We start from the raw sequence: 13,314 nt of genomic DNA on the forward strand, positions 1-13,314 counted from the left end.
ATGCATGCACTTGAGCTACTTTTGAGACATTTCATTTATCCTTTGCCATCTTTTTACTTTTTTACCGACAAAAAGCAAAGAAAATCCTCATAAATGGATCGCAGAAAACGATTTATCGTACGCTTCCTCCTCCAATTAGACTCAGTCCACATTAAATGCTTATGCAAGTAATTATAGTATACTGTTTTCTTTTTTGTTTTCTGCAGTGGTCACGATGTTCCTTCTCTCAACACTCTCTCGAACTTAGCTCTCACGCAAGCCAAAGCGCACGAAATACTTAAAATACGTCTGGATATAATAGTAGAGTGAATTTCTTGGGGCGTCGCCAATAATTTCGTCAATATTATTGTTTAGTTTTATGTATAAATAAGTTAAGAGTTACCCATAGGACGATATTGATATATGAGCTAAAGACATGCAATGCGGCAAATGATAAACGGCCCCAAAACAGTTGCAGCTAAATTACGGATTGCCATACTGTTTTGCTAAATATAAAAATAATATTATAAGTATTCATTACCAATTGAATAAATTCAAAAAGCAATGGATTACAGACTAGTTGCGCAAGCTGATTTTACTTCTCAGTCATTTCAAATGGCACAACTATTCAAAAATCAGTTGCCCATAACATTTTGAGGAGAAGAAGTTAAAGCCATGCGAAGTCAAGCTGCAATTAACGATTTAAGAAATCAGCCAGGACAAATCGAAGGTTGGCATTGTAAATATTTGCAAATGAAATACGACAGCTATTGACATGAAAATCAACCCAACAGTTGCGAGTAGAAGTCACAACGCCAACGATGGCGAAGCAGAAGCATCCAAATATAACTTTATGGTGGTAATTGCCACTGTGACCTGGTTGTTGCTCACCTGTATAAGTGAGTTTAGTGCAGTACAAGGAATTCGATTGACAGGCCACAGAACGTGTATTGTTTGCAGGTGTCTTCATTTATTGCTGCAATTACTGGGAAATGTGCAAATCCCAGAGGAGAAGGGCAAGGATAGTGCCGGAGGAAGACTTCGAATTGGAACTGGAGCAACAGAGTATGCTTCTCTCCCAGACTAACGATGGCTGCTGCTGAGCGATTGAGCTGAGCTGCAATTGCAGTTATACTTGAGGATAGGGATTAGCAGAAAAGTGAAGTGAGACTGGAAGGTCGCCATCCGCTAGATATTTTACCATGAGAACAAAGCGAATAAGTAAAAAGTTTTTAAAAAGCCAAAATAAGAGAAGGTCACCAGGAGAGTTAAAGTGGGTAGAGGAAGGTCAGCAGCTGCAGTAAGCTGCTAGCGTTCATCTGCGGGCAATATGGTGACGTGGAGCTTCCATTTCCGTTTCCGTAAACTAAATTCCACACAGAGAGAAAGAACGAGAGAGCGAGAGACACACACTAGGAAAAACTCCATGTGCTGCTGTTTCCTTTTGTGCTTTTCGTCTTCGTTTGTAGCGCTGTTTTCCTATGAACTTTTTCTTTTCACTTTTGCCTTTTGCCTTCGGAGCTCTGGTCCAAGAAAAAAAAAGAAAGAAAAAACGAAAATATTTTATTACAGCTACAGCTACAGCTCAAGTGAAGTATGTTTCAGGTTCGGTCCTTCGTTCCTTTGCTGTATTCCACTAAAATAGCGCCTTTTATGCAAATTCACAATACCACCCGAGGGGTAATAAGGGGTGTGCCTGAGCTAACATGACTTCCGCTACGTAACTGGCTTAATTTCGAGAGGAAGAACGAGAGCAAAGCGCATAGCAACAAGAATTAAAAGCAATCTTGCAAAAGGTGAAAAATGTGCTGTATATGAGCTTTTCCTTCAGTATCTCCTTGGATTGACTCATAAATATGAACAGCGCTCTATTCACTATTAATACGTATACGAATACATGGTACATATATTATAGATATCTGCTCTTTTAACTATGTATTACTTTAGCTCTGCTGTAAACTCATTTCATATGAAGAATGCCTAAAAGTTTGTTAACTTTTTTGGCCAGCTTTGTTTAAATTAATAAAACAACAGACAATTTAACGCACTTTGTCGTACAAACAATAACTAAAATGAACTAAATTTTGCAGAGCAACGGCAACAAAAACATAAAGCAAACAGCCGAAAAGTATGCTTTAACTTTGCGCATTACATAAATTCACACACACACACACACATGTACGCATTCTCACAAACACAGTCGACAAAAGGAAAGGCTGAGTGGGACCGGGGAGGGGGGAAACTAGAGAAAGAGCCATAACATTTATCATGACCACTTAAGGATGCTTAAAATACACAAGAAGCAAGCACACACCCAGCACTGGATGAGGGGGCGACTGGTTGGTTTGTTGGAGGGTGTGGAAAGCTACCAGCAACCAGCAATAACAACAACAATACGCTTTGTTAAATCAATTTGATAAACTGTCAATAATGCGCCATAATTTAATGTGCTCCCCCCGAAAGAACTCGTGGCCCAACAACAAGAGGAGAGAGAGAGAGAGAGAGAGCGCACGCCTGAAGTTGTTTTCAGATTTCCTTTGACTGTTGTCATACGCAATTATGATTAACTTGGGGCTCATCCACATCCTCTGACAGCTGCCCTATTAGCACTTTGTAAAGCAAGGACAAATTTTTGGTTTGCTGGACAAGCGAAATGTTTGATTTTGAAAAGATATCCCAAAGATGGACAAAGTGGAGGGTAGTTCTACAAAAGTGTCATAAAGCAAAGGCACATAAACAGATGGATCAGGAAGAGTGGCAAGAGCTAGACATGAAGATGGCACTGAGGCAGGAGCAGCAGATAACAATGGCAAACGGCGCATTTGACGTTGGCGAAAATGGTGAGAATGATGACGACGACGACGACAACGACGAAGACGATGACAACGACAAAAACAATTAGCAAAGGAGCAGCTCCAATAGAATGTAGGGCTAGGGCAATGTTGGGGTGTATTTCCTTGCTATGTGCGTGCGTGCCTTGAATCCTTTTGTGCTGTTGAGGGGGGCTGTTCGGGTTGTTCGTGCTGTTCGAAACGACCTTCATAAAACAAACACGCTGATAATGAGTGCCAGTCGAAGTGGCAGCTCGGTGCTAACGTCCCCGGCCCAAGAATGGGAAGGAGATAGATAGAGGAAGAGGCGAAGTATACCGAGTATCTTTGGACTGAGGTAGCTGCGGAAGTGGAAGTGGAAGATGGCATCGCAGGCAGGAAGCGCATATTCAGTGCCAGGCGCCATTTGCCTTCTGCTAATGTGAAGAGTTTCCAGGCTGCGTCTTTAGAAAAGGTCCTGTGAGTGCAACTAACTAGCCGATAATCGACATTTGATTTGGTGCGGCACAAACTTTCAGTTGGGTGTTGGCAGTTCGGAATGCGAATGCGAAAGGGAATCGGAATCGGAATGGGAATGAATTTAGCAAGGGTTGAGAGTAAGAATGAGTTAACAAAACGACAACGGAATATCTTCCTATGCATATTTACGAAAGTATTAAAGTATGCCACAGTTTAACTGTGAATGTTGAGCTACTCAAGTGAATTATTTAGTATTCGTTTGTGTTTTATGAATAATTTAATTATTTTTGCAATTGTCACAAAAACATGACTAAATATTTAATGCGTCACTTAAGAAATATTTAACCTCAAATTTATTTGTTTGCCTGATTTGTCAACATTCATAAATAAATTATAGAGAAAAGTTTGACTCAATTAGAAAACAATGTCAAGGAATAAACAATTAGAAATTCAATTTGACTTTAAAAACAAAAATATCAGCTTTATATAACTTGTTAGTCATGCGTCTAAATAAAAAAGTGACAACCAAAATAAGTGAATTAAAGACGTAAAGACTCTGTTGATTTACATTCTAATTTGAGGTGCATCTTCGTTTTTCACGTAATTTCTTTTGAGTTTCTGCACAAATGCACTTCAGACTGATTTGGTCCGTGGCCATTGTGTCTGGATCACAAGGACTCGCTCAGCTAAGGCTGAGAACACGGCCATGACAGAATCACCATTGTCAAGAGGTTTTTGCGACAGACAAACAAACAAACAAGAAAATCATGAACAACAAATGGGAAACAGCGAACGTGTAAAAGGGTTTAAATTCCCTTTTGCAAGAGCTTGCCAGAGGTGAGAGAGGCGTAATAATGGGTGGGCGTGGCAAGCTCTTGAGACACAGTCAAATGCACGCGAACTTGTTTGATATGCACTTCACTTGCCGTAGGCTTAATTATTGCCACGAAAAGGCGGAAAAGGTTATTCCAGAATGTTGAGTATAAAGATACTTTATAGCTATTCTCTTTCTGCTCGACCCTCTTCTCTCTCTTCAAATTATAGCTTATAAATACTTTTTAGCCTTTTTACAATTTATGCTTGAAATGAAAATGCAGACATGATTTTTCGATTGTTTTTAAGCTGTTTTCATTTGTTTTTGTGTGATGCAAGTTGTTTTCAATTCATTTGCGCGTATCATACTTATATAGTAAGATGTCTTTGAAATTGCCTCTGAAATAAATCAAATAGGTCACACTGAAAGACTGATTAGCTCAAGACCCCATCATACGTAAATATGTTATGTGTGAATAAAACTGATACTAAAAGAGAACTTCAGACCTTTGAAAGTCGAAAGTCGTGCCAAATATGGAATTTAATTTTGGAGCAACACAACACAACTTGTTACTATAAATAACATCATATTTGTAATAGGCTGATGAAGCACTCGCAACTGTTGCCAAAGTTTTCTTCCTCAAACTTTTCCGGTTGACTCCCAGCAGTCGTAGTCGCAGTCACAGTCGCTGTCTGCGTCGTTGTTGACGTCGACGTCGACTTCATCGTCGTCGTCTGTCTGCTTTTCCGTGATTTTTCGACATTCCGACACTTGTTTTTGGCCTAAGTGATTTAGGTAAAAGTTTTGCGCTCATCCCCAAAAAAAAAAAAAACAGCGAAAATGTTTCACTAAACAAGAGGAAAACTTTTGTTGTGCATAATCGCTGCTCTTCCCACCGGAAATGGCGCAACGGAAACCGTTTGCTGAAACTGTATTTTTGCAAATGAATTTGAAATCTCACTGCCTTCTTAGAATATTAATGCTGTCTGGCTTTTGCAGGCAGTTAACACAATTTGAATAAAGCAAAATCAATGTGTACTCACTTGCTACTTGGGTGATTAGTTGGCATCTCTAAACAGTGAGTGCGTGTAGAGCAATTAAGTGCGGATTACGACCTCAAAGCATGGGGTGAGTGTGTGTCGCTGTCCCATTATAATTCATTTGCATAGCATTAACGTCTAAATGGATTCATGCCCCAAGCATACAAACAATTCCAGTTCAAAGTGGACTTATAACTGGGCCCAAGTTAAATATCTTTAGAATGAATGGAAGAAGGCGATGATAATCGTATTCGTATTTCCAAATGTTGTCAAAGTTGCTGTTGTCAGGCTTTATACGATTGAATATTCAATTGTGTTGTCGCTTATTCGATAGTCATATTCAACGGATTGGGCGAGCACTCGTGTAATCCGTTAATCGCCTCACGCTTGTTTCGGATCAAATAAAACCTTACGTCAATCTTAATTTCAGCTCAATTTATTCTGACATATTTCAATTTGCATATCATGTTTTTGGACTCGGATGTGGATTCGGATTGATCGATTTATTTCTTCAGCAGCGTGGAGACAACGGCGGGAGCAGCGGCGTAGGTGGTAATTGGAGCGGCATACGAGGAGTACACCGAAGGCGCAACGTAAGAGGAGGAGTAAACGGATGGAGCTGCAGCATATGCGGTGTAGGCACGAGGAATCGCTGCCGAGTAGACTGAGGGAGCAGCATAGGTCAGAGCTGGAGCAGCAGCATAGGTGGTAACGGGGGCCACAACATGAGCCTGAGCCACGGCGACGAACAGAGCCAAACAGATGAGGAACTATATAGAAAAAAGTTACATGTATTCATCAACAATATCTACTATATATGCAGATAAACTCACTTTCATGTTGATTGAGTTGTTTTGGGTTGTTGAGACGACGAACGTTCTGAAAGATTGAAGTGCGTTGACTGATACTGTTCTACAGTCGGGTCGCCACATTTATAGTCCGATCTGAACTAAACGGAGCTTAAGAACAAGTTCTCTTGATGCGGATGTGAATTGGTAGCGCCAAGTATACTAATCTGCCACGTCGAATGGATTTGCATTGTTCACTTTGGTTTCGCACTTGACACAAACACACACAAGTGTGCTCATTACTCACCTAATGGATGTCTATTTTTAGGAGGAAACTTAGGCTTATTGATTTCGAAATCGTTGCGTCGTTTCGTGCCCAACTCAAAGGTGACAAGCAATATTACCGACCACGAATCTCAAACCAAAAGCAAAAGACAGAAATACAAAAATTAATAATAATAACCTACAACGTACAATTGGAAGCCGTTCCATAATTGTACATATGTATGTACATATGTTTGTTTGTATGTAATTTACGTCATGAACCTTTATTTACAACGATTGTTGTTACTTTGACATTGACATTGGCCCTCGGATGCGGGGGAAAATGAGACAATAGCTGGTGTTGAAAACAACTCAAAGAAAGAGAAAATAAAATGACTTTGCATGAAACACAAATTATAAGTATCGTGGTGTCGCAGTATACACAAAATTAAATGCAATGTATATTCTATTAATAATAATGCGACTAAAGATTTTTAGTAGATATTTTGATATACATATGCATGTCATCGGTTTGTCACGGTGATCGATAGTATCGAGAAAGTGCAAGTGTCATAACTATGACTCATAAGATGCATAAGTAGCGGTGGATAACTGTTGATATTTGTCACAATCGATAGGCGATAAATAAGTTTAAGTTTAATTGTGAACTGAATCAATATTATGTGAAAAATGAATAATCGTAATAATATGTATGTTGACAATTTCATAATAGTTGTCAATCTGTTGCACTTTATTAGGCTGGAATATCAAGTTAACGAACTTCATTCTTGTAACCCTCAAAACATTTGACATTTGAGTTTTGTGTCAATTCATCGCTACTACCAAAAAGTGTCATCTATTATATTCTTATCTTTACGTAGAAACTGCTGTCATTTGCAATAATAGGCAGCATTGTCAAAGCTATGGAAACTTCTGACTCTAAAGGAGGAACTGCAATTCAAAAGCTTATCGAATCGCTAATCAAAAAACGGGCAAACTTAAAGGACTGGATACAAAAAGCAGTAAGTGAAAATAAATATGTTTTGACGTAGACAACGCTTTACCATTCTTTGTAGAGGGACTTCTATAGGGTTCGGGATTTGGAAAGTTTCGAAGAGCTCTTGCAAAGTGCAATCACCCATGGCTACAAGACTTATGCGGGATACAAGGATGATCTACTTAAAATTTATACGATGCTTGCAGGCCACTTCGTACGTCTTATCAGCAAGTCGCTGGGAGGGCCGCACTCAGAGTGGCAGGCGAAATTGTCGAGCATTGTATTGGCAATGGATGAGTTGAAAATAGGACCCACAGATGCTCAATTTCTGTTGTGCCGCGGATTTGATCTAATGGTGACCAACACACGGTTAGCCGAAGCAGACCAATGCTTTGCAACCGTTCTCCAACGAATACCACACAATGTGGCGGCGCTCCTAGGACGCAGTTGCTTGGCATACCAGCGCCAGGATTATCGTTTGGCGTTGGGTCACATAAAGAGCGTATTCTACAACTTCCCACAAGGACCCGCTGATGTGCGCGTTGCTATGGGTCATTGCTTTCTGAAAATAGGCAACTTTGACAGTGCTCGTCGTGCCTTTGAGGTGGCAGTGTCCAGCAATGGACATAGTTTGAATGCTCTGCTTGGCATTGCCCACTTGAAGCTTCGCAAGAGACAACAGGCGGCTACCAAGGATGCCGTAAATTTGCTATGTGCCGCATTTGAAATGGACTATCAACACCCTCTCGTGCTCACGTGGCTGGCCGCTCATTTTTACTACTCCCACGACTATGACAAGATGAAATCAGCGGCTGGAACTGCATATCGACTCACAGACAATCCACAGCTGAAGGCACAAAACTGCTTTCAAATTGCACGCGGCTTGCACGTGAATCGGAACTATGAAGACGCATTTGCCTTTTATAGAAAAGCAGTGACGCATTCTCCCGCCGGCTATGTGTTGCCCTATCTGGGACTGGCACAAATGTGCGTACGACTCAATCGTCTTGATGAGGCAGAAGTTGCATTACGCACGCTCCTGAGAGCGCTACCTCAACAGACGCAGGCATTGCGCATGCTGGCTGCACTTTACGCTCAACGGGAGGATCCAGCTGCGCAGGACATGGCAATACAGTTGTTCAGAAAGGCACAGCGAGAGGATGACTACTGCAGCCACCTCAGCTTGGCAGACATCTATCAGCGCAAGCAACTTTGGCAAGACGCCATCGATTGCTATGACAAGGCAATGAGCACTCATCGACGTCTGCACAGCACACACAATTTACCCATTAATTGGCTGAACAATGTTGCTGCTCTTCAGATGCATTCGAACCAACCGAAAGCTGCGCTGCGTACTTTGGACAAAGCTCTGGCAATGCGAGATGATGCGTCCCAAGAGCATTGGCAGAGCAACATGCTCACGCTGAGATTTAACAGAGCACGTGTGCTGGAGGCGCTGCATTTGGACGAACAGGCTGCCCAAAGCTACACTCAATTGATTTCCGAGTATCCAAGTTATTGCGACAGCTATGTGCGATTGGGCCACATGGCCATCAAACGCAATCTAATCAACGCTTTCGAAAATGATAAAGTCCCGTAATACTTAAAATCTATAATTCTCAGTACCATGATTAATAGATTTGTTTTGCAGCGACTTTGATCTACCTGACGAAATCTTAGATATGCTCACTCAGCATTTGAAGAATAGCAAAGGTCCATTGCCGTGGCTAATTTATGTGTGATCAAAGCGCAAAGGCTTAAGGCGATGGGGGAGGATATCACTGAAAATGGATATTTGAAACAAGCGCTTTCGATTTATCATACAGTAAATAGATGAAAATATTGATTAATCATTATTATTAAACATTTCTTGCAGGCTTTTCAAAAAAATGAACGTAATGTGTGGGCAGCAAATGGACTTGGTGTTGTGCTTTGTATAACCAACCAAGTGAAGCAGGGCCAGACAATATTCCGGAGAATTGTTAAGTCGGGCAACAAATGTCCCGAAGCAATATTAAATTACGCTAATGTAGCTCTCGAGTTGAATAATTATAAAAAGGCAATTGCTAGATATTTGAATTGTTTGCAATTGCTACCACAAAACTATCACGCCAGAGTGATGCATTTTCTGGCAAAAACTTATTTTCAAACTGGACAAGTCAGCGAGTCAAAGCAAATGCTCCTTAAGTCTCGTCATTTGGCACCCCATAAAATGATGCTGCTTTATAATCTCTCCATAACAATCAAACAAGAATGTGGCCTCGTATTCGCCAGCAAATCTCCTGAGACAGAAGAATTCAAGCGAGCCAAGCGAGATATAAAGCAGGCCAATCGGTGAAGTTTCCACTTAGTTATGTCTGATGTTTTGAGCATTTTATAATGTTTACTTTTATGCAGCTTCTTTGAGTATTTGGGTAACGTGGATGAATCCTTTCATTTGGCCAAAAGGCTGGCGAGGAAATGTAAACTTCTGCGATTCCATGAATGGAAGAACGAAGATAATAATATTGATGAGGAACCGCCTGTTAAACGTAGAAAAGAAATGGATAGAGAAAAGGAAAACTCAAATTCTGCTAAAGATTGGGTAGGAAAGAAGAAGAATAATCGTGGGAAAGAAATTGAGAAGGGAAAGTGTGAAGAATATAATCAGAAATCGGAGAAATCGTTAGAAAAACTGTTTCGAATGGATGGAAATGAAAACGCAACGGAATATAAAAACAGTGCTAAATCTGTGAGAAAATCAATGGAAGGCAAAAAGAATCGTAAGAATAAGACTGATCGCAAGAATAAGACTGATCGCAACAACATGAACACTGATTAAATTAAGTATTCAAGTAATGATTTAATGTTGTTGTATTTTGTCGAAGTCACAAATAAAGCAATGACATTTGATGTCCAGCAAATGTTGTCATTTGCACTCAACCTCAACGCATTCTTTGCATTCCCCCTGAGGTAAAACAAGTGTACAAACAGAAATTGCCCATACAATTTATTTGTGTAAGCTCCCTTAGCGACCGTCGACCGTCGTCTACCCACCCATCCAACCTCGTCTGTCTCCCCTTCGCTTTGGGACTGTGGGCTCGCACATGCATGGACAAACATGTATGTATGTTTGTTCATTTGAATGTCGAGTCATGTTAAATAACCACAGGACATTGGTCGCCGACTCAAATTACACATACTTGGAGGAGGCACTTTGTAACTGTCAGAGTCAAACGAACCAAGTCAAATTCCATCGCGAAAAAATATGCTTGCTCATTAATATCAATTTATGAGCTGAGACACGAAATTAGTCTGTGACAAGTTTCGCCGCAGGATGTGGACTCTTCACAACCGAACATACACACGCACAAAGGGACATCGGAGTGACAGCAAGCAAGATACCTACACACACACACACATATGTATATACTCGCGTATTCGTTTCGTTTAGATACATACATATGTGGCGTTTAATTTTGGAGGCTTTTGGGTGCTTTGTCTGGGGTTTTGTTGCGTTGCGTTAATTAATTCCAAAAGTGTATTGCGTGTCCTGCCAAAAGGACAAATATGCGCACACGAACTCATGTAATTTGTGCCCTGTTGTGCGGGTTCTCGGTTGCTTTTTTTTTTGTTTTTGCCTGTTGTCATTAGCAGCGTCTTGGGGGCGTGTGTATTCCTAAAATTATGAAAAATATCTGACAGCGCCCCGGCATTCATCAAAGCAAGGATTTCGGACAGTTTTTGGAAACCATCCGCCAGAAAATGTTTTCGATTTATAATTTCGTTGAAAGTTCTATGTCTAGTCCCATCCCAATTATATTTTCATACGAAGAACTATTCCCTAGAACAGATACAGATACTTAAAATCATTTTGATCTTGCCTCCTTTTGAAAAACAAAGAATACTTTAGATTTATATTTAGAATTAGTTCTTTATTTATTCTTTCACATAATTCAGTTTTTCTTTCATTCGTGATTTTAATATTAAGATTTAATTGTAGTAGACCGTAAAAACATTCTTAATTTATCGCAAATTATAAACTAAATAAATATTATGTAGTATGCTTACAAAATAAGTAATTGACAGAAATACATACTTAAAGGACAGGAAATTTAGATTTAGTTCCAATGAAATACATTTAATGAAACATATGAAAACCCAAAGAGAATCTTTATAATATATTTATACCAATTTAGTTTACTTTTATCATATTTAATTTACAATTTTAGTCACAATAAAATTTGATTTTGTCCATTGAAAAAGCACTTGCAATTTATTTATTTAGATGGTTCCGTAGAGTATCAAAGACTGGCAAAAACTTGGAGTTCGAGCGAGAGTCTTTAATGATAGTTTTTGTTTGTTTTTGTTTTCATTTTTCGTTTTTTGAATTTGAAAATTGGGCAGGTGGCAAAATTTTTACATACACATTGAACATTGACGCGGGCATTCGGATTTAAATTACATATATATGTATACTCTATATATATTTGGATAGTTTCGACAACAGATGCTCATAAAGTTCTTTCACATTTAACAAAATATCGTATTATCTTTGATACATACATATACGCGTAATTATAATTTGCGCCTAATCAGTTTCCTTTAATGTTGTGCTATATGTAAGTATATATATATTTAGTTATAATCATATTTATTTATACTCAGGATTTGTTCATTCATTTCAAAAGGGGGATAGTCTTTTCGTAGATTCAATGTGACTAACTAATTTTAGTTTAGACTACATAAGTCAAATGACTACAACTAATCATTATCTTATTGCCTTATTCTATATACTATCATATGTACAACTCTGGCTACATCTAAATTCTCAAAGTGTGTATTTGATGATTTGTTTTAAGTATTCGTTTAAACTAGTTTCGTGATGAATTTTCAGAAGCATAGCTCATTTAATTTCTCTGAAGTAATTTGCGCACATAGTATCTCAAGTACAATTAACTAAGTATATATATATATAATATGTGTAAGTGGTTCAGTATATTACTGATTCTTGGTACAGACATGTAAGCTATAACTACTAGCATTGTCACGGTCCCAATCTGCATTATCATGATCAGACTCAGACCATGCACACACACTAGACTTCTCTCCGATTTATTGGTACAAGTAAATTATTGATAAATGCTTTTTTATGTATCGTTTGTGGTTGACAGTTACAGTTAGTCGAGTTACATTTACTTTAAGTCGATTCAACATCTACATATGTACTTGCATTTTGTGGAAGTCTTATAATTTGTTTTGTTCGTTTCGCTTCATGCTAATATTGTTGGTTGGAAGTGTTATTCCGGAAAGCTAGACGAAAGCATGGTTATACACTATATATAAATACCACGCCGGCAGCTTAACTACTATAATACAATATGGGATTACAGTTCGGTTTGGGTTTCGAATTCGATTTCAGTTTGGGGTTTGGGAGTTGCCTTGGGGGATTCTCTAGACGATGGTGGTGCGCTCAGCGCCGGATGTCGTGCACGTGCTACTGCCCCCCATACATACGATCTGACATTTGATGTCATCTTTGGCTAACTCTCAGGAGCTCACCGTCTCATAGTTACCTGCACCGCCGACGACACCCATCAACGAGCTGCCCACGCTGAGCAGCGGCGATTGCGTTCCACCCACACTGCCCAGTGTGCTGTACGCTGTCTGAGCCCGCGGTGAGGTGAGCAATGATTGGGCAGCTCCAATGGTTATATTGCCGCTAGTCGCCGAGCTGGTCATCGCGGCCGAAATGCCACCCAAGTGCAGGCTACCCGGATGCGGCAAAGTGTTACAGGTTATACCGCCGCCGCCGCCAATGCTGCTGTTCGTCTGCAAGGAGCCATTCGATTGCCCGTTCAGTAGCGGCATAGTACAGGTGGTTGTCGAGCCATAGGGGGAGGTGGGCGAAGTGCGTGTCTCGTAGGCGGGCAGGTAAGTTGTGGCTCCGCCATTGGGGCCACTGCTACCTCGTCCCGGTATCCTAGTGTAGATATTTGGGGGCGTCCGTGTGGACAGCAGCGGCGGTGGCGCGGTGTAAACCGGTCGCTGAGCAGCTGGCGCCCTCTGTGGGGTGTTGTACAAACTAAACGCCGGGTTTGTCGTCAGCGACAGCTCTCCATACTGCAAAGAGAAAACGAGGGAAAGAGAGAGAGAGGAGGAT

At 40.2% G+C, this 13,314-nt stretch overlaps 4 protein-coding genes across 4 annotated transcripts in view; 2 read left to right on the forward strand and 2 right to left on the reverse strand.

The window, feature by feature from the left end:
• The first annotated feature begins 606 nt into the window (after window positions 1-606).
• On the forward strand, window positions 607-1,213 carry LOC117571029 (uncharacterized). Its single transcript, XM_034252991.2, has 3 exons — window positions 607-709; window positions 774-878; window positions 940-1,213. The coding sequence occupies exons 1-3, from the start codon at window positions 655-657 to the stop codon at window positions 1,080-1,082; spliced, it is 303 nt and encodes a 100-aa protein (XP_034108882.1). The 5' UTR covers window positions 607-654; the 3' UTR covers window positions 1,083-1,213.
• A 4,341-nt stretch (window positions 1,214-5,554) lies between these two features.
• On the reverse strand, window positions 5,555-6,434 carry LOC117568672 (cuticle protein 16.5). The gene is made up of 3 exons (XM_034249477.2): window positions 6,219-6,434; window positions 5,957-6,138; window positions 5,555-5,893 (listed from the first exon to the last, which is right to left on the reverse strand). Exons 2-3 carry the CDS (start codon window positions 6,053-6,055, stop codon window positions 5,627-5,629), a joined length of 366 nt encoding a protein of 121 aa, XP_034105368.1. The 5' UTR covers window positions 6,056-6,138; window positions 6,219-6,434; the 3' UTR covers window positions 5,555-5,626.
• Window positions 6,435-6,989: 555 nt separating this feature from the next.
• On the forward strand, window positions 6,990-10,092 carry LOC117571542 (RNA polymerase-associated protein CTR9 homolog). The gene is made up of 5 exons (XM_034253735.2): window positions 6,990-7,197; window positions 7,252-8,768; window positions 8,824-8,908; window positions 9,049-9,506; window positions 9,570-10,092. The coding sequence occupies exons 1-5, from the start codon at window positions 7,099-7,101 to the stop codon at window positions 9,991-9,993; spliced, it is 2,583 nt and encodes an 860-aa protein (XP_034109626.2). The 5' UTR covers window positions 6,990-7,098; the 3' UTR covers window positions 9,994-10,092.
• Window positions 10,093-11,135: 1,043 nt separating this feature from the next.
• The window catches only part of LOC117567710 (uncharacterized), a 49,015-nt gene continuing 46,836 nt past the window's right edge, over window positions 11,136-13,314 (reverse strand). Inside the window, exon 14 of the mRNA XM_034247867.2 lies at window positions 11,136-13,274. Within this exon, the coding sequence (XP_034103758.1) occupies window positions 12,702-13,274 (573 nt within the window). The 3' untranslated portion in view covers window positions 11,136-12,701. The remainder of the gene's footprint in view (window positions 13,275-13,314) is intronic.

Source organism: Drosophila albomicans, chromosome 3 (assembly GCF_009650485.2).
Source record: "Drosophila albomicans strain 15112-1751.03 chromosome 3, ASM965048v2, whole genome shotgun sequence".
NCBI classification, from domain to species: Eukaryota; Metazoa; Arthropoda; class Insecta; order Diptera; family Drosophilidae; genus Drosophila; species Drosophila albomicans.